This window comes from Pithys albifrons, chromosome 11 (genome assembly GCF_047495875.1).
Source record: "Pithys albifrons albifrons isolate INPA30051 chromosome 11, PitAlb_v1, whole genome shotgun sequence".
Classification (NCBI taxonomy): domain Eukaryota; kingdom Metazoa; phylum Chordata; class Aves; order Passeriformes; family Thamnophilidae; genus Pithys; species Pithys albifrons.
In genome coordinates this window covers 14,646,807-14,672,234 of record NC_092468.1, presented here as the reverse complement: position 1 = coordinate 14,672,234, position 25,428 = coordinate 14,646,807, and the positions used below count along the sequence as shown (strand labels likewise).

At 44.4% G+C, this 25,428-nt stretch overlaps 1 protein-coding gene across 1 annotated transcript in view; it reads right to left on the bottom strand.

The window, feature by feature from the left end:
* Positions 1 to 1,476: 1,476 nt before the first annotated feature.
* MB21D2 (Mab-21 domain containing 2) overlaps positions 1,477 to 25,428 on the bottom strand; it is a 58,257-nt gene continuing 34,305 nt past the window's right edge. Inside the window, exon 2 of the mRNA XM_071566177.1 lies at positions 1,477 to 3,498. Coding sequence (XP_071422278.1) covers positions 2,234 to 3,498 — 1,265 coding nt within the window. The 3' untranslated portion in view covers positions 1,477 to 2,233. The remainder of the gene's footprint in view (positions 3,499 to 25,428) is intronic.

Here is a 25,428-nt window from a genome sequence, read left to right as displayed (position 1 = left end):
GCCTGCCAGGATACTGCTGCTTTGTGCTGAGCAGATATCGCATGTGGTGATGGGAAACTTTGTCCTGAAGTCCAGACTCTTCTTGCAACAAACAGAAGTCCCAGAGACTGGGGAAAAGACAGTTTCAACAAATCTGCAATTTCCAAGCACTTCTGGAGAGAATTCCCAGTTGTTTCTCCTGCCTCCCCCAGCAGGTTACACAGGTTTACATGAAGACTCATCTTTGGCAATAGCCACACAGTTAGGACCTGGTTCTGCTTCTGCTAAAGTCAATCCATGTCCTTCCCAGGACCATAACTGCAGCTGCACTGGGGCTCATGATCATTAGCCAGTTGTGCTTTAAAGTTAAATCCTCATCCACTCCATCTAGCCATCAGCTTCTGAGAGCTTCATGTCAATGGGTACTAATAAATTCAGGTAAATGTGAACATTTCGGCTACAGCAATGGGGTGAAGTTTGCAAATATGCCCAAGAGATGGAGGAGCCAAAGTTCTGTTTTAATACATGACTTGGGCACTAGATCAGGTATTGAAACCTCCTTGTCATCCAATAAAGAAGTTTCCAAAGCTGTTGGTGTGTTGCTCCACCAGCCTGGTTTCTTTACCAGAAAGGCTGGGCTAAAAAAGTGACACATTTTTCATACACAATTTTTATCAGTTAGAATTTACTAGATATGCACCTCATTTGTCTGTCAAATATTTAAAAATACTTCAACCTGCTCTAATAATCACATTTTAACACATGCATCAAGTTTGGATCAGAACAGCAACTCTGGGATAATCTGTAAGCCCAAATTGCTGATTTAAGGCCTAATATCAGTCACTGGCCAGCCAGCCACAGTAAGTCACTCTTGTCCTTGAACTCTTGAAATTATTTTTGGCTCAGACTAACCCTTGTTATCATACATCTTATTCTACACACAGAAGAAAAGCGTATGTGTTTTTCAAGGCTACTGTTGCACCACAAGTTTACATACAAACACAACTTTTGCAAACATGAGATCAGAGTAAGATCTCACATGTCCCAGGGTAAGTCAGAAAGTCCTCAGGAGTCCAGGGAATGGTAACTGCCATAAAGGATCAGGCCTAATACATGCATTACAGAAGCAAGGTAGTTCCTTTGCTCGAGGTCTGGCTGATTCATGTTGCACATACCATTGCTTTAGCATTACATCCTTATCTAATGGTAAACCTGTTTCAACAACATGCAATACATATTAACGCAATATGCACTGCAACACACAATACGCATCCAAAGAAATATGCCAATGTAAAACTCTGACTGCTCACACATAGCCAGGCTAACAAGGAAGAGTCTTTTGTAAAAGACAATCAAGAAATCACCTGAAACCATGAGATTGCTTAAGGGGTCTCAAGCAATCAGCAATACTGAGACCTAATAACAGATGCTAATTCATGAAAGAAACATAAACAGTGGGACTGAGGTAATGGCAGAGATTTCATTAGTGCAATTACATTTAAAATGGTATGTTCTTTAATAGAATTTAAATAAGGCTTTGAATAATTACACACACTAAAACTACCATTCCATAACCTTATTCCGCATGGAAAAGCAGCAGAAACAACCCTCTGGACTATACAAGGTCCAATTAATGAACAATTACATTCAAAAAGTAGATCAAAACAGAAACAACTCTTTCTCCCAAACGCTGCATCATCTTTAAAGTCAACTTTCTCCTCTAGTGTGAGAAGTGTGAAGAACAGATGAACTGGGCTTCAGCCCAGTAGATTTGGCCTCATTGAATTACCAGTAGTGCTTTCCAACCCAGTCTCTCTTCATTTCTTTAGGGTGGTGGAAGCTCATGGAAAAAGAAGCAAACTTCCAAAGCAACAGAAGATCGAGTTGTCCTTTCTCCAGGCCCAACAATATACATAAATTATGGAAGCTTGAAAAAAAACTCCTACATTACACTGTGGCATGTGTTTATGATGCATGTTCTCCTTTTGAGACTACTCATGGACAACAGGGCAGAGTGGGTGAAAAAAATCAAAGCAGCATATGAAATAGTAATATACTGTTTCAAAATCTGCACTGTCCTGCAGAACCAGGATTTATAATTTATTCAGATTGTTCTCAACAGATCCAATCTATGCTGGATATGTAAAAACCGAGAGACTAAGTCATCAGGGAAAACAAAACGAAAAAACCTGCACACTGCAAGAGTTTTTAAAAAGAAACAAAATAAAAAATCCCAAGAAACATTGATGAAAGCTCAGAAAAATTTATCATCAATTCTGAAGTGGGGCCTTGTGACATCATCTGGATTAATGAAGACAGAGATGGACTTCCCAGGGTTCTCAGTCACTAGCTGTTGCAACTTTTTGGCTAATCGGTCATCAGGCTGGTTGGTGTCCCCTCCGTCTGACTGTGGGGAGGGGATGCTGGTGGTGCTGCCCCGCCGCTGGAGCTCAAGTGTTAGTCGGTTGGCTGCTTTGACATGTTCTATGGCAGTTCGAAGGTGCTCGGCAGGGTCTGAGCGGACCGAGGACAGCTTCCGTGCATGCAGCATCACGGTTTCTTCAGAGAGATGCTCCAGCATATTGCACTGGGGGATGAAATAGTTAGGGCACATCTTGTTGACCAAGCAGTGCTGAAGATCATCAATGAGACCCAGGAGGAAATGGGCTGCATAATCCTCCTGGGCCAAGTAGCTGGCTGGCAGCCTGTCACAAGCCCACAGCATCATGCTCCGCAAGTGATAAGGACTAATGGCTTTGGGGCGGGACAGTAATTTGATGATGATAGCTTTGCAGGCCTGATAGGCTTGCATGAGGCTGCTGGAGATGCACTTTTTTAGCTGCACTTCACTCCTGGCAAATGACAGCCTCCATTCATTGTCCTTCTTCCCCTTGTAGGAACATGCAGGCACTAAGTAAAACCCACTTATGACTTCCTCCTCCGTGATCTTTCCATCCCAGAAGTGGTTCTCCATCAGCCAGCTCTGTGCCACAGCTGGCCAGCCTTTAAAGGACACCACAGGGACAATGTCATACAGCATGCGGCTGCTACCAACTCCCAAAATGATGGATATGATAGTCCCATTCTTTTCTACCTTCTCCACCTTTGGCATCCCTCGTTGTGGCTTTTTCTGGATCTCAGAGAGGACAATGCTAATGGAGTCATAGAACCAGTCTGCAACTTTTGTTGGAGAGAAGAAGTAATTGGTAGCTCCATTAATATGGTCCACGATTGTGCAGCAGTCCTTCCATTTGCTGATAGTTCCTTCATCAAACAGACGCAGGCTCAGCCAGGAGTGGCACAAAGCCGAGTGGCGCATGTCCAGCGTGACCGGTTGGTTGCGGTCATGCAGCTTCAGGGCAGGCACAAGCAGGGTGAAGTCCATGTCATAGTCTGTGCCGCGTGCATAAACATTCAACTCATCAAGGTCAATGTCCACCACACCTTCCCGCACACCGCCTGAAAGCAGCAGATACTCGTTGGCTACAGGCAGCTTCTGGTCAAGTTTCTGAACCATGCCTGCAAAAGACAGAAAGAGAAGTCCTTTCAGAAAAAGGCAAACAACAGATCTGGGATACAGGATTTAACTGGGATTAAATCCCATTCTATATCCAGGAGGAAAGAAAAGCAACCAAATGTATCCATCACTGTGTGACACAAACATACATCAGGCCCAGTGCTCAGACAATCCTTAGTCCCACCTGACTCAGGGCAGGGTCTTCCCTGTATTCCTGGGAACAGGTGAAGTCCACCCTAAACATCTTACTGAGAGCAATGGAAAAAAGCAAAGGCTTCTGGTAAAATACAGCAAAGCTACTTCCAGGACTAAATTTAACTCCTTAAACACCTTCTAAAACACCTTCTAAAACAGTATTGACACTCATTTCCATGGTATTGAAATGTTCCACTAACACTTCAAAAAGAAAGGAGAATATCAATTGACCCACTGTTCTTATTTTCTCTCTAGTATAAGAGCTGGACCACCTTCAGCAGGTTGGTTTGCACTTGAGTGAATGAACAGTTAAAAATGTTAGTCAAAGCAGGTCTAATTTTTTAACCATCTTGCTTTACACTTACTGATGAGCAAGGCAACATGAACAAAGGCAATGCATCCTCCTCTTATGGGCAAATGGAGACAGGTTATACAATCAGGCACTTAGAGAAGCCAGCTCTGAAATTGGTTCTTCAAGCTGCAATGATAGTGTCAAGCCGTAAAATATCTGATCAGCTCCCCAGAAAATAGACATGAAGACAGATTTCTATTTTCATAACCAAAACCAGACTCTTTCCATCACCCTGTGCTGCCCGCACCAGTTGCACAAAGCCAACTTTTCACTGGTTATTCTATATATACCACTATACTGTGTTCAAAGAACATGAACAGCAGACTGAGAAGAGACTCCACACAGTAGCTGAGATATTAGTACCTCATTCAGTGTTCAAATTAGGCTTAAAATTGAGCTCTGCACTTCAGCTGCTCTGTAGTCTGCCCCTGCTGTTTGACTTTTGCATTCCTGGAGTTCCTCTTGTGGTTAAATGCTCTTGATTCCTTCCCAGCCTCCATTCAGTCAACACACTAAGACCACGAAGGAACAAAGGCCAGTGACTCTGAATGGAGGTGCCGAAGCTGTTATATGCACTGCAACAGGGATAGAGCGTTATTCCTTACAAGGACAAACATACTAGTTTCTGTTAGCATGCATTACTGACTCGAGCCTTCAAAAGACAATACAGCTTGTTTTTAATCAAGGGTAGTCAAATGGAGACCTTCCATTACAAGGAAGCCAGGCTGAGAGAGACATCAGTGTGAATAACTAGCCAGAGGCATAACAGAGTGAGCCAGAAAGCTGCCAATCGCACTGTCAGCCCAGGAACCACTGACAGACACATTAGGAATGTTTTTTACTGAAATACAAATGATCAGCGCTAGAGTCTGAGCACCCGTTCTGGCACAGGCCCAGGGACTGCAGAGCCTTTCCTGAGGTAATGCATCCCGATGGGATCACAGACACTGCCTGAACTGAGTGAGTCTCCCTAGCAGAATGGAGCAGCAGCACCATAAGGCACTGCAAGCTGCACAAGGCTGAGTGGCATTGCAGCGCTTTAGGAGAGACTCACCTGTCTTTTCCTGCATGCTAGGGCAGGGAAAAGGAAACACTATCTGAATGCACATAGGTAAGCCATGACCAGAGCAAAATCTAAAGCTGTGCACACATTGACTCATTTGAAGAGCCAGGGAGACTCTAGGAAGAGGCCTGTATTTGAAGCAGATAGTATCTTGGGGCTATTTTCAGCGTAACTATGCAATACCCCATGTGAAATTCCTTGTTAAATAAACTTTACTGGTTTCATTCCTTTCAACTGCACTGAACCTAGTCCATTTTGCTGCACTGAGCTCGGGTAATTTTCCTGCCAGGCAGGCAAGGATATAACCCTTTCCATTTCATGCAGCTCCAGGGTCTGCAAGAGAAGGAAACGGCTCTGAAGAAGTACTAAGAAACTCTTCCTGTTAAATCCTGAGCTAATCCCATTCTGCGATCTTGCCACATGCTGCCCTGTTCATCCTCAAAGGGTAATAAGCAGGAAAAGCTTCTGTCAACAACAAAAACGTTTTCCGAGGCTTAGATACACAGTGAGCTACGTTACCCTGATCTATGGAGTAGCAAAGCCTTGCACAGGTTTCTCTATCTCAGAGGCCAAAGAAGTAGCAGTAACTCCTTCGTTGTACCCAGAAGGGGTTTTCTAATGGGTACCTAAATTGATGTGACTTCTGCCACCACTACTGACACATTGCTTCTGAATTCTGTCCTTGAAACAGTACAAGCAGCCTTAGTGCTTTACACACCACCTATAAATTGAATCCAAGACCCATGAGCAGCATCTGGGTCAATCGCATCATAAACAGGGAGCAATTGGGTTTTTTTCCTAAGTCATTACTGGCCCTGACTGTTGGGCAGCACAACTATTCAGGATATGTAAGATTCTGATGGCCTATACTGCCTCTATGCTGACCCCAAATTTTCTACTCAGGACTGTTCCCGAAACAGGCATACAGAATGCAACTATCATACAGAAGAAACTGTTCAAACCTATAAGACTGAATAAAGGATGCACTTTTCTAAATATTTTTAAACTTGAAGGATGAAAAACGTTCTGTGAAGTTCTGCAGTTTGCCCTTTGCACTAAAACTTCTATCCTCTGGTACAGCCAGGGTCTTTGACTGAAAAATAAAATCATATAATTTTTCTAAAAGGTAGAGATTCTCTACTATGGAATCTACTGTGGGATGAGTTGCTCTCCTTGTCCTGAAGAGATCCTTTGTCCTTATGTGAGGGCAATAGAGGTGACAGTCTGGCCCCATTCAACAAACAGCAAGGGGGGGTCAAGCCCTCCTTTCTAAACAGTCCATGCTCATCTGCCTGGAAAATAACAGGGAACATACATGACCTTACTCCAAAGCCAATTCACAGCAGGAGTCACTCCTGAAATGTCAGTTCTACACCAGCTTATAGCACTCCAGCCTCAAAAACCACAAAGCAAACCTTGCACTAGACAAAGCCTGCACAGCCTGCTGTGCTGCCAGAGGGGTCACAAAATGCCAGCTAGCAAAGAGGAGGCTTCTGCTCCTGGTAGGTAGGAAACATTTCAGGAAGAACCATCCCAGAGTGTAAGAGGCACAGCTCTCCAAGCACTGTCATGTGGGTACTCCACAGAAGGGAAAATTCTCTTCCCTATAGCAGAGAAAGAAAAAGAGAAGATCTATTTCAAACATCCTTGCAATAAAAAATGCTTTCTGCCCACAGAACACTCTTTACACTTCCTCTAGAAAGAAAATGTTTTGAGTGCTCACCATTAAGCCTAGTTTGCAAGGCTGAGGACTCCTGAATGGGAAAGGTGTTATATATTGCCAATAAGTCACTTCATTTTCCCTCTCCAAAACTCTAGATCTACCAGCAAAAGAGGAATATGAAAAAATAGTTAGGCAATGGCTACAGAAACTGATCCAATGTATCATCAATATCTCTCTACCTGGCTGGCTGCAGTTTAAATCCAACCCTTGAGCTCCTCCTGGCATAGAATTTCTGCTTCAGGGCTTGAAACAACAACATCTGCAGCTCTGCCACAGAACTAGAGAAGGAATTTATTCCTAACAGATCACAGCAGCATTGCTGATCCAAATGAAGAGGTGGAGCAGGGAGTTGAGATGAGGTCCCCTTGAGGAAAATATATTTAGAATAGGCATAGTGTGTTCTATAAATAGCTGCGATGGCCAAATTCAGGACTCACTAAGGATTTAGAGGTTTGCAATGTCCAGACTGCCCCCTTACTCTAAAATCTACTTGAAATGTGAAGGGATTTCAAGGAATCCCATTAGCCAACACTGTATCACACAGTACCATGGCACAAAGCTTTCATCCCAAGTTTCTACAGCCCAAATGCAAGCTGAAAGAATCACATGAACATACAACAGATGTAGGCACTCCAGTTCAGCAACCATGTAAGTACAAATACATCAAGATTGGTACTTGACCCAAGTATTTAAGATAAAAGCACCAGTGGGCCATTTGAGTTCTCTCCATCTCAGTACCAGGACCACCTGGAAAGAGGAGGGAACAGGGGTTACAGATAACCTTATGAAATTGATAGAAGCCGTGTGAAGTTGTCTGTAAAGACCAAACCCAGAAATTGTAGGGTCAAACACAAAAAAAATCATTTTAGCTGAAGGACCAGTTCTCATGGCATCAAAGTAGGCTGACTGAAATTTAAGAAGCCTGCTGCTGCTACCAGGCAAAACACATAATTTGCAGTCGTAATTTTTATGTGATGTGTTCTTTTGAAAAGGTTTGGAAGAGCTGGTGTTTTGCTAAGTAAGAGACTGGTGTTAAGTTACCACTTTCATGTAAAGCACCTTAATAGAGTTCTGTTTTCCTTGACATGTAACTAGTCTAAGACCTTCCCAAGCTATTAAATTTGGCATCCTAACAGCTAAGTATGCTTACAAGCATGAGAAAGGCAGGGACTGTGAGAAGCATGAGCAGCATTTTTAGGCCCAGCTTGCTGGTTGGTTTACTAAACATCAATTCAGAGTAACACAGGTGAGCAAATGAGTTGTACTGACAGAATTTCATTCCACTGTTGATTCTTCAGTGTCAGGAATAACAGAATTATTTCTACTCCAAGCACTGTGATACAAGTAGAAAAAGACAGAGGAAAGAGATTTTACTTTTATATAACATCTACATTTGGGACACATCCTTGAATGAACTGGGACTACTCTTTCCATTAAAAAAAAAAAAGGAACAAAAGCAGTACAAAGATCCTCTCCATCTTTGGAAATTACAGAATTTCAGATGAACTGATTTCAGGACCATTGCAGTTTGTGCTGGGATCTGCTACTATTTCATGACTAGCCTTGTGTAAATAAGGAGGAACACAAAGATTTGTCTTTGAAGAAAGTGACAAGAAAAAAATACATAAAATCTTATTTCTAACATACGCATTTGCTAATTTTGGGTTCCTTCTTGAAGCCTTCCTTCCTGATGCTTTAGATATGCAACCATTGCCACTAAAAGGAAACACAAGCAAAAAAGATGCCGTTATCTTAGTCTAACTTGGCCTCATAAAACTGAATGGGGTGAGGTTCAGGGCAGTCACTGAATTCAGAGAGACTTCTGCTGCCTGGGAACAAGAGCGCAAAAGAGCAGTGGGGTGCTTAGAAAGTCTCCGGAAAGGAGAATCTGCAGAACTTTGCACACAGAAGAAGCCTATCATGAGAGTTCTTCTAGAAGCCAAGTCAGACCCAGGTGCTAGCTCTGCACTGCTCCTATTCTCCAGTTTAGACCTTAGCATCTGCAGTAGCTTTGATCGTGTTCCATGTCATCCTGGTGGTGAGAAGACAGTCCACACAGGGCACAGCATCAATCTTCTTCCTTTACTCCTGCATCACCCACTCCTCTTGCACAGCCTGCAGGGCTTCCTGTAAGATACTGGACCACAAGTTATAGCAACATCCCTGTCCTTGCAGACTTTCTGTGCCAGGAAGAGTTTGCAGCCTGGCCCAGAAAGCTATCTTGGTCTCTCACAGATCATCTTCAGCTTCTTAAGACCACAAATGTATTCTATACATCACCTGCATAAAAGGCAAGTGAACCACGAAAATACTGTGGCCAGGCTGCTGAAGACCTTCCGGGGCACAATGATCCCCAGTCACATGTAAATGATATGCACAAGCTTATCTGTCACTACGCAGGAGCTTGTCCCTTCTCTCCAGCAGGGAAAGACTGAATGTTAATGTTGAGGGGCTGGCTGCTGCCCGCAGGCAGCTGTGGCATGCAATTCAGCAAAGATGATGTTTGCTGCTGCTCTGCTCACCTCTTGACTTTGTCATCCAATCTAAGAAGCACAAGTCTGTGTAGCATCAGCTGTTAAAAATAGCTGCAGCACAGAATAAACATGTTTGGTACCTGCCCTTCAGCCCCACAGTGAAGTTCAGAAATGACAGAATACCTCTCCAACCCCGCTTTAAACTCAAAGCACAGTGGATTCAGCTTAAGCATAGAGCGCAGTCTGTGAAGGATCGCAAGAACTGGGACACTCAGATGCTTTACACACTTCAACACATCCACCTGGACAGAAGGCAGGGAAAGGAAAACTGGACAAAATTAGAAAAGTCCTTCTCCTAGCTTCTCTCTCTCCCTTACATACCAAAAGAAAGCCTACAGAATTATAATTAGAGATTTTCCCTCGAGAAATCCAGTGCCTGAGCTGGCATTCTTATTGATACCTTTTTCCCCTGTTCTTTCTTACTTTGAAGGTAATATCCACCAAACAAGAGGTTTGGATGCTCATCTCCTCAATCAATAGCTATGATATGGTGTTCTGGCACTGATCATGGCTGACCTTGCATTTCAACTGTGCCCTCTTCAAACCATTAGCTTGTGCTCTAGCAGAAGTCTCCTGTTACCTGCAGACAGTCTTGCACAGACCTGACAACTGTCTCAACCAACATTTTTTAGTAATCCTACTGAATGAAATCGATAAATGATTTTGCTGCTATTGCAACCCCAACACCTGGGAAGAAACGTAGGTGCCCAACCTTGATAAAAGAAATCAGAAAGTCCCCATTGACATTAATAGGGCTGTATGTTTAAATTCCTCCACAGATCCAGCTGAGGTTCTAGGCAAGTGAACTCCCACATAGGGAAGATCTCCAGGAAGCATTCACATTTCTGAGAAGACAGTGCTAGAAATTGCTTTTGATTCAACAGATCTCACTCGCTTTCATTGGTTCAGCACTTGCAGCAAGAAGCAGCCCACCGCCCTTGTAGGAAAGTTTGCCCTAAGACAATGCACACCCCAGCTTCAAGGCATGTTTTCTGGGATATGCAGAAATGTGTCACTGGGAAACTAACCACGCTTTGTGGGGTTGTAGAGCCCAAGCTCGGGATCTAAGCCAAGCTGAGTCCACCCAGGCTTGCAGGGAAGTGACACACCTGCTGTCAAAGGCAGGGGTAGTGTCTATTCATTTCACTAGGGTGGACAAAACCCACTATGCTGGGTGTATGCCCCCATCATGCTCCCTGGCAGAAGGGAGAAGGAAGGGAGAAGACATAATAGAAGGGATCTTCCTTATGTATGTGATCTCTTCTATAGGGAAAGCTAGGGATCACCTACATATACCACTGCTCTTGATTTTTCCTCCCAGGTCTACCCAGTTTGATGCATAACCTTGAGAATGTCCTTTTTTCCTTCTATATGAAATCATTACCACCTTGTAAGCCCCAAAAGCTAAGGAAGTCTGACCTCCTGGATGATCAGAAAGTGCTTGGAATTGTTTAGACAGTACTAATCACACACCAGATGCTATTAGCAGAGAACAAATTTGTAAGCTCAGGATCTTCCACACTGATCAGACAATTCTTACTCTTGACTGCTATGGGAAACACATGAAACCCCAGGGTAGTAAAAAAACAAAAAGCTTTTGTCATTTTTCTGTAAAGACACTAGACAGAGACTCTGCAGTTCCTTGACAATTCTGCTGCAAACAGCAGATCCTGCAGAATAGGAATGCTGTTCAAAGGAAAGATCTCGGCAGAGGTCTCCCAGCTATGCCAGGGCAATGTATGTTGAATTTCAGAGGCTTCTTAAAGACAGGATGGGAGGCCTCTCTGATGCATCTGGACTGCACAGACTCTTCTGTTTTCTTTGGTAATTGCAAATCTATTTATGAGCAGCGCAAGGTTTTGTTACGCAAAAGAACTGAAAGAGTCAGCTCTTTAGGAGAATCTTTAGTTACAAAGCACATTTTGAGAGGACTCTTGGCGGAAGCAGGCAGGGGGTGGGAGAAGAGTGGGGAGACTGAATCGTGTGATATCAGTTTAGTCAAATATGGGAGGCGAGTGAAGGAAGCTGCTCCTTGCAGACTGACACACCAGTGTCCTACTGATTCTCCTCCTTTTAGAAATCTTATGACATGGTGACAGAATACACTGCAGGGAGATAGCACCCCCTCGTAAAAGAAATCAGCTTTTTTCTCCAAAGCCTCTTTAAAAACAATCTTAAAAGTAGTGTCCCAGTTTATTTTCCAGTTCTCATGTGTCCTAGTGAAAGCCACCCACCCAGCTGAAATCCTGTTTGCCAGCGGGTAGGGGTGTTTCATGGCGCAAGCAGTAAAAAGAAAAAAAAAAAAAAAAAGAAAGAGCCCAGATTCAAAGGTTGAGCCTGTACAGCAAAGAGTGGTGCTGTGACAAACACCCAAACCCACCCTGGCACCGAAACCAGCAGCCGTGTTACTGTTTTGACCTGCTTGGCTAAACCACTCAGGTCTAAAGAGACTAAAAAAGCAGGACTAGATAGCTTCCAGAGCTGGAAACAGCATTTTCAGAGGGAGTGCCCCCATTGCTGTGCACCTCTGCTTTGGGCAGGGAAGTGTTTGAGAGTCACGTTCCAAAACGATGCTGGGTTTCCAGCCTGCCAGTCTGCTTATCCAGTGGACTTACTCCAGAGTCATATTAGCCAAACTAAGATAAGAGTGATGAAAACTGAAAGCCTACATAGAATATAAAGTGCAAGTTAAGGAGGTGCTCTAGGGTCTGAAGAATATGGTGATGAGGTTTGAGAGCAGCTGACAAGCAGAACAGAAGGAAGAGGAGACAGAAAGGATACTTATAAGAACAGCTTGCTGCTACACCCTGCTTAACACTGTACACTGTGTCCATACGGTGTCCATATTTTCAAGCGTGCATAAGACATAAAATTCCCTTTGGAAATGGCACAAAATGCCATCTATACTGGAACTGCAATCCCAGAGACAAAATATGCCAGAGGACAGATTGTTTTTAACAGTTCCACCGTCTGGGAGGAAAGGGTTGTACAGGGTCTAGATGGGCCATTTCTGCTCACACCCTCATGGAACACTGCTAACTATTCAGCAGGATGTTACATTGAGAGACACTCACCAGGATTCCTCTCTTGGATCTGCTTACAAAGTAACAGCAGTGGGGACAAACCAGGTTGAGCATCTTGAGCGAAAATATGCAGCTCCTTGCAGCTGAGGCTGTTCGGCCCTTGTTTTCCTAGTCCCTTCACTGTTATTGCAATCTTTACAAGAGTACAACAACCTCAGTGAGGTACATAACACAGCCATCTACCCAAGAATCCTGTCGCAGACAACTGCTGCTCAGTCATTTCAGGGGAAGAACACAAGAGCAAGGGAAAATACAGCATAATAACTTTCCCTCTGCAATCTTCAAGCAGTCTCTGGCTTTGCTATTTCCCAAACCAGACACAGTATTTGCAGCTTTGTCTTTAACAGCACTGACAGACTTATCTTCTGGGAAAGTCTCTCATTGCTTTCTAAATCAGTTATATTTTTGTTATAGTCAGTGCCTTGCAGCACTGTCTTTCACAAAGCACATGTTGTGTCAAAAGGATTTCCTTTTGCTGGCTTGTTAGGAAATGAAGAAACTTACCTAACCATGGCACCTTCCACAGATCACTGAGGATTTTACATGGTTCCATCAGTCATCTTTCTTTCACATCGAAAAAGACAACTTCTTTAAACTTTGTATAGTTGACTGTCCTTCTCTGCACTTGTGTAGCCTCCAGTATTACTACACTTTTTGTAAAACAAGTTGGTCAACACTGCACTACACATGAAAAGTGACTTCTGGATGGATGTCTCCATAGTCCTCTGAGAAATACTTCAGCAGCCTTGTTTGCTAAATTAGCCCCCCTTCACTGCAGGTTCCTCCAGTGCAATGGAGTCCTCCTCCCCAGAATTTAATTTCACTTCCAGGATACTCCCCTTGAAAAAACCAACACCAAACTCATCACTTTACAATGGGTGTTGCTGACCCTGGAAAAGAACAGTGGAAGTAGGACAGGGCAAGGTTTTGGAGGCTGTACAGGAGAACAAAGTCCCCAGCCTCCCTCAAGCTCTCATCCCAATCTGACTAGTCAGCACCAGGTGCCTCTCACAGAAAACACGTGGCAGCTCTCCAATGATGAGCAAAGCCTTTCCCTTCCAGACCTGGGAACATATTCTCCTTTCATTCCAGGCAGCACAGAGGGGTATGAGTACGTATCAGATAGAACTTAACTCCAAGGTTGTAAATGCACTTTGGGCTCCTCTGAGATGGTTTTCTGTTCTCAGTTACTGTCTGGTATCTCTTTGCCCATCCTGAAAGGGCTAGGTTGCTACACCACTTTATGTTTGGGGCCAGACAGAGGGCTATGTCCAGAGGAATGCCACCACACCCTCACATCCTTTATATAACACAAGAGACTCTGCTGTAAATGCACTTTGAGCTATTCTGCCAAGCATCCTGCTTACAGTTATCCAACACACCAGAAATTCTCTCCCCAGCAGCTAAATTACCAGCTTGCTTTCTGTTTCTTTGGCAATTGTTTTCTACAAAGGTAAGTCACAGCCAGAGCCAATCACAGCACTATTCCTTACAAACGGGGCATGAACTAACACTGTCCATCCTCAGTACCTGCCTATTCTGTAATAACAGCTCTACCTCACTGCAGAACAGCAGGAAATTTGTCCTTGACTCAACAATTCCTCATTAAATCATTTAGCGAAGCTAAAATTACATGTGGAGTATACATGGCAGCTAATAGCCATCAGAAGGCTGATGAATAACCACAGGTGTAATTCATCTCATGTTCTTGATTTTTCCTTCCATCAAACTTGGCTCCTGGGGACAATGACATGATTGGAATGGCATCCCCTTCAATTGCTTTCTTTCTCTTCATCTAGTAATGACTAAATCTGTTAAAGTTTATACCATGGGACAGATCAGAAGAAGAGGCAATGAAGGATGACTCCAGGAAACCAGTCAAGCACCAGAAGAGTGCTGGGCATGGAGAAAATCTGTTCTCTGAGTACAGAAGGAAAGCAGGTGTCTTCAGAACCTTTTCTAAGGCATCTGGTGGAGGTAGAAGACAATATGAAACAAATCCTCTCTCCAGCCCCAAAACTCAGTGGACTCCATTCATACAGAGATAACCCAGCCCCTTTGACAAATCCTGCACCCAAACACTGGGAGAAGCCAAGACAGATAGGCCAAATATGGCTGAGATAACGAATACCAGGACCACAGTATCATTTTTCTCTGTCCTTGCATGTTAGCATGGACCAGACTAGCAAGATGAGGCAGGGAATACACATCCTTGTCAGAGAGTGCTGAAATGAAAAAGGCTTAAATAACACAGCTGTGTCTGAGATAATGAAGAGCAACCTTTCCTGCAGAACTAACCAACTTCCCACCCACCAAGAACATTGCCAGAGCCATGTAGAACTGGATCAAGTCACCTATATGAAGTATTTTTGTCAAGGCTCCATATACAGCATCAGCTGTATGAAAAGTGCTCATTAGCTTTGACAAAAGTTGTTACAGGCCAAATCTGCTGTTAGCAGAAAACAGAGCAGCTCTGCTGAAGTGAATGGAATCACTTGCCAGAAATTTCAAAGGCATTCCTTCCTACTTTCCGTGGGAAACAGGCAGAGGAAAACCTAAGCCCTTCAAACTTGTCTATCCATGTCCCGTTGCATCAACCATTCTGCCCCAGCTTCATCTTGCAGAGGTTATATTTGCCAGTAGAAGTTTCTAACGGGGACTGTCAGTCCCAAATTTTCAGATTTTGTAGTCATTCATGTGCAGCTGAGCACACTCATCTGTTAAAGAGTGTAACAGGAAGCACTGTGCGGATTTGATCTTCATGGAGCATCAAGCTCACAGCTCCAGCAGCTATCAAGGATCTCTTAACCCTGCAGCACAGGTAATAGTCAGGAAGCACGGGAATGGAACAATCAGAGTAAAAGAGAAAGGGAAAAGCAATCTCTGCTACAGCAGAGTAGAACCTGCAGAACCTGGACCACCTGGTGTGAAGGCACAGAGTAAAAGGCCACTGTCACTTTGGCACAGGACTCCAAAAGTGGAATACACTGTTACCTTAAGAAAGCAACAGTAATAAGTCACATAGCCACGTGGCCCTGCAAGATCCAGGTATTGCAACTGCCCTCCTTCCAGTGGGCTGGCAGTGCTCACAGCCAGCCAATGCCCTGTAAACATTCACAGTGAGATGAGGGCTGTATTTTTGGAGCAGTTCTCTGTTACCATGAACAAGGCTTGAAATGCCCTTTGCACAATTCTCTCATCTCAATTTGCCTGCTGTCCTCAGTCAGAAGAAATTCCAAGGGACTAGTCACATCTGTTGCAAACCCTTTTTATTCTTACCTGGAATGAAATAAAGCCTCACACACAAATTTATTTAAAGCAGACCTGGTTATCTCTCAGTTCATCAGGATGCTAGCTACATTGTGAGGTGAAGGAGAGAAGAGAAAGCAAAACTGCTGCTGATCAAATAGAAAATTTACAAAGTATATTCCAGGAAGCCACCTCCTCCAATAGGCTAGTCTCAAAGTAATGTCTCGTCTAAAAATCTAGTGAAACATGGACATAAGCAAGATTTGGGTCCAGAGAACTGACAGAAACTTATGCAAAAGACCTTGTGAAGTAGGACCTCCAAGTCTCTTGTAGCAGAAAGCTGATGACAATCAAAGCTCATTCTTTCTTCAGTTCTCATCTCCTATCAGGACTGCTTCACCTTGCTGACGCTGAAAGCTCAGGTGAGCCGAATCTCGTTCACCATTTCCCCCAAGTTTTAGGAAGCAGTGTCCCCAGTCCAAATATACAGGAAGAGACAGGCCATGATATCACAGCAATGTTGTACCAGTTTCATTTTTTTCCAGACATTTTTGCAAGGAGGACAGAGGAAAGGCAGCTAACACTCAAAATTCAAGCTCAATAATACAGTAAATCCAGTTAACTTAGCTTTCCCCTGAAAATGTGAGAACTAAAAATCCTCTGTTTACATTCTAGTTCATTTAACAGAGAACCTGACACTACTCCAGTAACAAGCCTTAAGGAAAATCACAGTGTACAGGTACAATTTTCCTAGCAGGTCCGTTGCATTTCAGGTTTCTTTCAAAAATTTGATTACCTTCTTTACTATTTACACAGTGCATAATCCTGAATTTTAATCCTACAAACTCCCTAATACACCCGTAGCAATAAAGAACAATGCTAAAAACCTTTGTTCACAAATGCTGATACAGAAATTATGCTTAGAAGAGGCAGGTACATGGAGAACACATGTCCTTCAAATTAATCCAGTAATTGGAAATCTCACCTGTATTTTATAGATGTTGCTGTGAAAATACCTAATAAAATTTTCCTGTGGATGCTCAGGCCCTGCAAGACTTGCTATCCCTTGCATGAAAACACTTCCTAGCACAACAGGGATGGATATTGTTTGAATACAGTCCTGCTACACAGAAAACAGCGACTAACACAATCCTTACTCATTTTCCACTGACAGCTGGTCCCCACCCTGTGATTAAAAGACAAAGAAAGAAGACTACAGACCTCCTAAACTTGCTAATACAGTCTCCAGAATTAATTGCAGGAGGTAGAAGTGGGAATATGAGGGTGTAAGCTGGTCCTGTAACAAGGATGTTCAGCCCGTAAGTCAGACAAAGCTGATGTACAGTTCATACCCAGAAGATATCTGACCACAATCCAACTTGTTTGTTTCTGGCTGCACTTGAGGAAAAGGCTGGCAGAGTCAGAGACAGAAAAATAATGATTTGTAGCTGAAGTCAATCAGCAGAAAAGCACAAGTCATATTCCAAGCTGCACTGCTGCTCTGGCTGGGGTTGCTCTACTTGTGCCCTTGTAGGCTTCCCTTGTATGACTGGCTGGGTCAAGAGCCCTTCCACCCAAATATATGTTCCTCTGCTCTCCCTGGCTCACAAACAACCTACCGGGAGGAGTGTAAAAAGACCTTTTGGGCCCCAGACATGGAAGGTGTCATGCTGAAGGGAATTTGGGGCATTTCCTAGCAAAGGAAGACATCAACCAGCCCTTATCCACAGGCATAGCCCAGAGGAGGGCAAAAGTATGCCAATTGTCAAAAAGGCAACATTTGCTTGAGCTCAGACGTGTCACTGGCATCCTCCAGCTATAGACAGGAACACCACTAGGAGGACGCTGTTAAATTAGAATCGCTTGCTAAACCAAAACTCCCTTCCCCAAATTATACTGTAAATACTCAGAAATTAAGCAAGAAGTATTCCACAGAACTTTGTGGTTGAGGAAGAAGCACCACTTTACCCCTTCCCAGAAAGATGTCTCATGAAGTCACACACTGCTAAAACATCTCTTCAGTGCTTAGGATATTCTCCTTTGCTTCTAGTCCTTTAGATCACGATGTCGATCTTCAAGTCCCACTTCAACATTCCCTGTCAGTTACCGAGTCACCTTAACAAGAAGACAGGAAACATTCCGCCTTTCTATTCCGCACGGTCATTGTGTTCCGTGCAGGAGATCCAGGGTTGTGAGAACTCCGGGAAAACTGGTGCGTGCAATGCTGTGTTCCGCCAGCAGATGGCAGGAGTGCACCGGCGAGCACGGGCGGCGGGGCTGGGGATCGGGGAGCAGAGGGAGACCGGGATGCGGGCGGAACACAGCGGGAGAGCGTTCCCACTGCAGCGGGAAAGGGGAGAGCTTCATGCAGCCACACAAACATCTTCTTCCACCACACCTCATAGGGTTTACAGTGAAGACCAAGCCAGCTCTGACATAGTTATTGCTCAGAGCGGAAAGAGACCTCCCGCACCAGGCTACCAGCTACCAACCCACACTTGCCACATCATTTTCATGTGGCGTATATGCCATAAGTTCCCTGGTAGTGAACAACGTACAGAGTGGGAGCGAGATGCAACTTTAAGAGAGTATAAGCCAGAAAATAGACACCAGACCTGTCTACAAATCCTATTTAATGCCTGATTTCCAGCGTGTGATGATTGAAGGGAAAGGCCAGCATCTTGTCCAAGCCATCTGTACAGAGCTCCTTTTGTGTTGTTTCTCTTTGTGTATTTATGCCACTTTGCATAGCAGCACAACTTGGCTGGCATTAAACATCACAACTTCAAAGCAGAACAATTGCTGTTTATAGAAGCACTGTCAAGAAATTTATTGCTAATGTATTTTGCTAAGTTATGAAAATAGCAGTGCTCTGGATGAGTCATTGCAGGTAAATTTAGTTCAAAATTTAGATTTTTTATTTCTTCATCAAGAAGCAAGCAAACTCACAGCAAGCACACACCTGCACAGGAGCTGTTCCTATGTTCAGTGGAAGCAGGTACTTTGGTTAAGGAGAGAATCCTCCAGAGAGTCAGACTAAAGGTGAAATAAACATCTAACTAATCAGTTTCCCCTATTTATTTTCATCCTCAGAACAGAGTGTGAATACAACAAAAGTAATCTAGGAGCATTCAAAATTAAATGCAAAGGGGATCATCTAGGAATGCACACACACCCATGTGTATTTGAAGAGCAGAACTGGGGGTTTGGAACTGTTTCAAGGCCATAAATGGAGAGTCTATCCAGAGATGGGGGAGGAGAAAGCATTAAGAAAAAAACAAGAAAAACAGTGTTCTTGTAAAGTCGTGTTTGCATGTTTTAATCCAGTGTATAAAATTTCTGAACTAAATACATTTAAAACACACCTAAACAGCAGAGAGAAAGGAAGCTAAAACTAGCTTCTTATTCAAGGAAATTCTTTTCCTATTCTGTCAGTGTGACTCCTCAGAGATTCAAGATACAGACCCTTTTCTTGGAACAATGTAGAGGTGCAGAGCATGTGGTGAGCTGCAGAAGAGGTAGGAAGTTATAGTATGACTCCACCTGTAGTACCAGGATCCATTAAACTTTCCATGTCTCAGCTGAGTTAGGGGGCTTGAAAGGAACCATTCCACAGTGGGAAGTGGGGTAACTCAGCCTTAGATGTGCGTGCTCTAACAGATAGTTGTGAACATCTGGAAGTGCGTAACACATCTGGGATGACAGGAGGAAAATGAAAGGAACTAAACCAAGCATCCTTTGAGTTCACAGAGACAGCAAAGTAGCTACCACAAGCACTGTGTTAGTAATGCTGCCACCGTATGCACTACAGCACCATGCCCAGCAACAGCATCAGCTCTCAGGGAGGCTGAGTATCTCCTACAGACACCTCTGAAGCTGCATTTAAATAGCTATTGACACACCCACACCGTAGCTGTAAGCCAGCACAAATCTTAATGGATGACATAAACACTTATTTCTCTACTCCAGAACACTCCACACCCTGCGAACACTGCTCGTACATTGTCATAGGAGATAGTGCTGGGATACAGCCCACCAGCAAGCCAATCTCAAGCTCCAGAACTGATTTCCAAGTATTGAAACACAATCCCTGGACAGCACCTTGATGCTCCAGGGCAGGATGCAGTGTGACCTGTCATGCTCTTGTTACTCCCATAAACTATCTTCAGTCAGGAGTCCGGATCACAGGAAGGTGGATGGATAACTCTAAGTCTTCATTCCCATTTTCCTATTCCGCTTCAGTTAAAAGGAAAGGGATGGTGTATAGGGCATATCTGCCCAGCCTCAGCAGTCAGACAATGTGAGGGGCAGATAACTTGTTTCAAGGGGGCTGTGTGGAGGGCGAGTTTAAAGGCCTCATGAGGAAATCTTCTCATCTGAGGAAGTCAAGGTAACAGGTTCTGAGGACCTGGAACATGTTCAGAAAATAGCAGAGGAAGCAGAAAACGTGAAGTGGCAAACAGAGCCCTCACATGGCCACAAAGCTTGCAGATTCTGTGAGGAATAATTGTTGAATCCAATGGAATGTGGTCTGGGTTTAAAGCAAAACTGACAGTTCAGAAGATATATATGGGTTTTAAGCATTGAACAGCAACACTCACTAGAACTCCTCAATTTTGTTGTTCACTCTGCCAAGAGTAAGATGAGCTAGGCATGCAGCAGAGAGGAGACAGACTCTGCAATTTAGAGTCATGCTCTTGAAACCCAAGAGTATTTCAGCCTAGAGACCTGAGACCAGAGTTTGTGTAACAGAAGAAACAAATGTGGAAACAAGTGAAGCATAGACCGCTTAAGGCTGGGAGGAAATGTAGAAATTGGGCTTCAGGGGAGCCTGCATTGCTAAAGAGCAATTGCGTGATTGCATGAAGGACAAATGCTGGGACATGGCTGGTTCTCTTGCCTGCTTGAGATGCTCAGCACATAAACAGCCCTGATTCAGCGAGCCCCAAACCACAGATGCGTTCCCCACACCAATGGCAGAAGTGAGAACAGCCTCTCTCACCTACTTCCCCTTCTGATCAGCTGAGCTGACCTGAATATGTGACCATCATGCAAGCCTTGTGCTCCTTGCAAGTTGAAGCACTTTTCCTGCTCTTCCCAACACACCAGCTGGATCAGAGGCTGCTCTGCAAACCCTTGTGTTCAAAACCTGGAACATGGACTTAGCCCATGGGAACATGACAGGAACATAGGGTCCATTCCTTGCTCCCAAGCTACCATCTGCCAGAGTGCCTTCTTGACTTCCTTCCCCTGCTCAGAAACAAAGCTGGGATTCTCCTAGCATCACCTAATGGTTCAGAAGCCGGAGTTTTAATGACAGCATAAAAATGAACATTACTTTTGATTAAAAGCAGAAAAAAGTACACTTATGAGTTGGCACCATTGCAAGGCACTCAGCTGGTATTTTGCCCCATGTATTGAAGAATGGCAGGGGCATGGCCCACCTCCTAGAGTCTTGCACCAGCTCTGGTGTAAACCCCCTAGGCCCTTGATGGGGTAGAGGTGGTGTGTACTGGTGGAGAGCCAGCCCCTCTGCTGCTGTGGCAGCAGTATGGCATACCAGTAGACTCCAGGGCAAGAGAAGAAGTAATTTTTTACCTCTTCTCTGTTGCTTCAAATGTGTGTCTCCGCATACCCTCCCACTGACTGCCCTGTGGTCACCCTGAAAGGTCACACACAGGCACCAACCAGGCAACAGCTGGCACAGACAGTCACACACTGCTGGCAGCATGCATGCTCTTTCCACTTTACTGTCTTTTAAAAGCTGTTAACTTGAACCAGAGAGAAAAAGAATCAATAAACTGAGGAGATGCAATCTCTTTAGAGCATCTTAAGAGCCTGGCTTTTGGCTATTTTCAGCAAATTAGTGTGGGGCTCTTACACACTCATTTCTGCTCTCTGCGAGGTGAAAGCAGGACTGCCGCCAGCTCCATGACTCACACAAACACAGCGAAGGAAACATAAACCAAGCTGCCTGCTTGCTCTTTCCCAGGGCTTATTCACACCCTTTGTAACTATTTGATGTGCCTGCTTCAGCACATCCTAAGTTGGAGAATTAGAACAAGCAGGGCTGGGGCTGGGCTTAGGCAGCTTTGCATAGAATTGCTGCCAGAGTCAGATCTCAAACTTCCCAGTTAATAGGGAGAGGAAAATGGAGACATGTCCACACTTCTGATTCAGTAGCTCTCAACAGTCCCTGCCAGCTGGACAGAAATAACTGCTACGTTCTGTTACAAACCATTTATGGCTCTGATGCCGAAAGGGTTTTTGTTCTGATTTTTACATTTTGTAGATTTTAGGAACACAGGAGTTGTAGATTTTTAGAGGGTTAATATTTCTAACAGTTTAAGTTTAATGCCTTTCTATCACTACCCCTGTCCCAGAACAGGGAGCTCAAATTCCTTTAGTTAATTAATCTTGTTTAGACTCCTTTCCAAGGTAAAGAGCTGAAGGATATCAGAAGGCCTACAGAATGAAACATAAACATAGGTCAGAGTGACCCAAAAGCCAGAATTGGATGAACTCCAAGAGACCTTTGTGTGCCTGAGGAAGAAGAGCTGATGAAGACAGAGGGTCCTGACGACCCCAGACCCAATTCCAGGGGGTTGGACCAGGGGTGGGACTGGGGCTGGACTGAGAAATGTGTAAAGCAATGATTGGAGGGATCTTATTATAAAAGCCATGGAAACAAGAACTAAGACACATGCATGTCATCCTGTATTCCTGTGGGCTGTAGGCCCTGTGTTATTAAAGGACCTTTACTTTTTATCTTACCCTACACTAACGTGGCTCGAAGTCCTGTTTTTGGGGGGAAGGGTCATTCACGGCAACAGCTCTGACACACAAGATCCATTCTCATTCATCACCACCATGTACCAACCTAACAGACACCTACAGACCTGTTTCTCCCAAAACATGCAAATCCTAAGCCACAGACAAGCTTTTGCATTGCGTTCAGGTCCAGGCCTTCAGCAAAGATGTTCTGGAGGTGCCTGACAAGTGTTCAATATTCAGCATTTGGGTATATAGCGAAATTCTTTCTTATATGTCTTCTGTCTTTCTGAAGACCCCAATTTCCAGAGTCCTAAAAGATGGGATGAAAGTCTCAACTTAAATTTATGAAAAGAAATGAACAATTCCTACCAATCACAGCTGGAAATAACCAAAAATACCCTGAAGGAGATGAGACTCACTTAAAAAGCTGAAGAAAACAGAAGAGAAATAAAAATACACCAAGAGCTTTTAATTTTAGAGTCCAACTTCTGATTGCCTCAAGTTTAGCAAACCAGTTCACTGCTCTTCCCTTTGAGGTTCCCTTTGGATGTCTGGCATCAGCTCTCTCTACAAATTTATTGAGTAAAACAATGGCAAAGTAAAACCCACTTGGTCTCATATAGGGATGTGGAGAGATGGCACTGCTAGGACAGGTCCAGAAGGATTTCCGGTGATGTCCTGGGAAAAAACACTCTAAAAAAGGATCTGCCTGCAGCCCTAGCGATGGCAAGGACAGGCTATGTTCTTCCCAGGATAGAGTCCTTCCTTCTCTGGAGCACAGGAATGCAGTATGTCTTTACTCAGCACCTCATGGTCCCTGCCTTGCTGTGATCTTCTAGGTGCCCACTTTCAAATCAGGAACTCTGATGGATTTCCTATTATCCCCCTCACAGTTCTTCCACCCAGCCAAACTCTCTTCAGACTCAAAGCACAACAGCAGCAACATACACTTGTACTGAAGGAGTTAGAAATGTCACAGTGAGCAGGGAAGAAAGGCACTATTCCAGGGACCACTGCCTTCCTGCCAGGTCCTGCAGTGCAGCACAATTGCCAGGGACAGTAGCAAGCAGCTTCCAGGAGCCTAAAGAGCCCTCACTTGCTCACCAGATTTACTGCTGGGCTCCTCACTTGCTTCCCTGCTCAGCGTGAGTTAATTGTTCCCACCAGAGTGCCCTGCTTAATTCACTGGGGTACCTGGAAGAAGCATTCAGATAGGGCAGAGTGCTATGACTTGGAGCAAAGGGGAATACAAATGCAAGTTGCATTCAGCAATTAGTCTAAAACAACACACACCAGCATATCCAAATTCCAGCTCCTGCCTTCCCTTGCAGCTACTGCCATAGCTCTCACAGCCCCACACCATGCCAGGTGAGGCTCTGTCCAGGGCTCTGCACACCTCCAGGCTCCTTCACCTTCAGCTGAATGTCCCAGAACATTTCCATGGACACTGACCAAAGAAAGAGGACAAGACTGTCAGCACTCCACCCAGCTCTCAGGGCTGGCAGAGTTCTGCTGATACCCACAGCACAGCAGCAGCAAACCTCTGCAATGCCATGCTCTAACACCAACAGCTGCAGCCTTCACTGCCACTTGAGAATTATCCTACTGTGACCCTCCCTCCAGCTCCTCTCTGTGATCTGCTCACCCCACTCCATGGGCTGGCACAAGGCCAGGCTCCCCCACCTCCAATCTCTGTTATTCCATCTGTCCATGTCCTGGCCTTTTTTTCACACTCATCTGATGCATTAGGGCACAGCGGCTCAGCACGAGAGCCCAGAGCCTTCCACCCTACAGACCCCTCACAAAGGGATCCTCAGAGGCTCCCAGTCTGTGACAAGACAAAGTTTTGAATGCAGTGCTCCTTGAGACCACTCATTTTTGCTTCCCCTGCCCCACCTACATGCACACAGGGAGCCAAGAGCCTCACTCCCTTGCTATTTCTGGTTGTGGCCAGACCTCGCTCTGTCTCTACCACTGAAGATGTCTCATATAGCAGACAGGCCAGCCCCTGGCATTTGGTTACTCTCCGGGCTCTGTTTAGCTTCCACACAGAGATAACAGATCCCAGCCAAGAACCTTAGTTGTCAAGGAGACCTCTTTCAAACAATAGTTTGGTAAAAACTATGTTATTATCTAGGGTAGCACATCTCCAAGGTAGAGCACTCAGGTTAACTGCCTGCTAGTCCTGCTTCAGCTAAAATAAAGCCTCAGAGGCAGAGAAGAAAACCAAAATGAAGTTGGCAGCACAACCAACTCCCAGAGTTCATAATTTTACATACATAAAGGATGCTCTGGAGGCAATGCACAGTTTACCAAAGAGAGCTGGGCACCTCCTAAGGCATGGCTCAGGCTCCCCCTCACTCTCCTACACTGATTTTATATTCAACCCAAAATGCAAAGAAATATATCCTAGCCTTTCGCTAACATTGACTGAGTCTCCTCTGGGAACTGCATATTTCAGGTGGCAATATTTAACCTAGAAACAGATGAAAGCAGAAGCATCTATACAGAGAGAGCACAAGACCAGACAGGTGGGTCGGGATCTGTGCTCAGCAGAGGGCTGGCAGCCGCTTCTTAATGAAAGATGTAGCCGAAGGGCATGCAAAGAGTTTCACTCCATGGATGCGGCTCTCTAGCTCCTGCTGCATGTTTTCTCCCAGTCCTAGTAGAGGACAGATCTCTAGAGCAATAAAAGTTCCTTTTTTGTTTGCCTCTGCCTTCAGCAATAACAATTTCTATTTTCTGTTTCCTTCTTCAGAGACTGAGTTAATGAAAAGGGAGAAATCTTCCACTTCCACCTTCTTACGCTACAAATAAAGCTGCCTCACAGTGGCATTACTAGCTACCAATAACTTCACCAACAGTGAAAAAGCAGCCAGAGAATAGCCAGGAACAAAGAGTGCATACGGGTAATAAGGAAGAGTTACCCTGCATGTAATCTTCAAAACCAGCCAGAAAT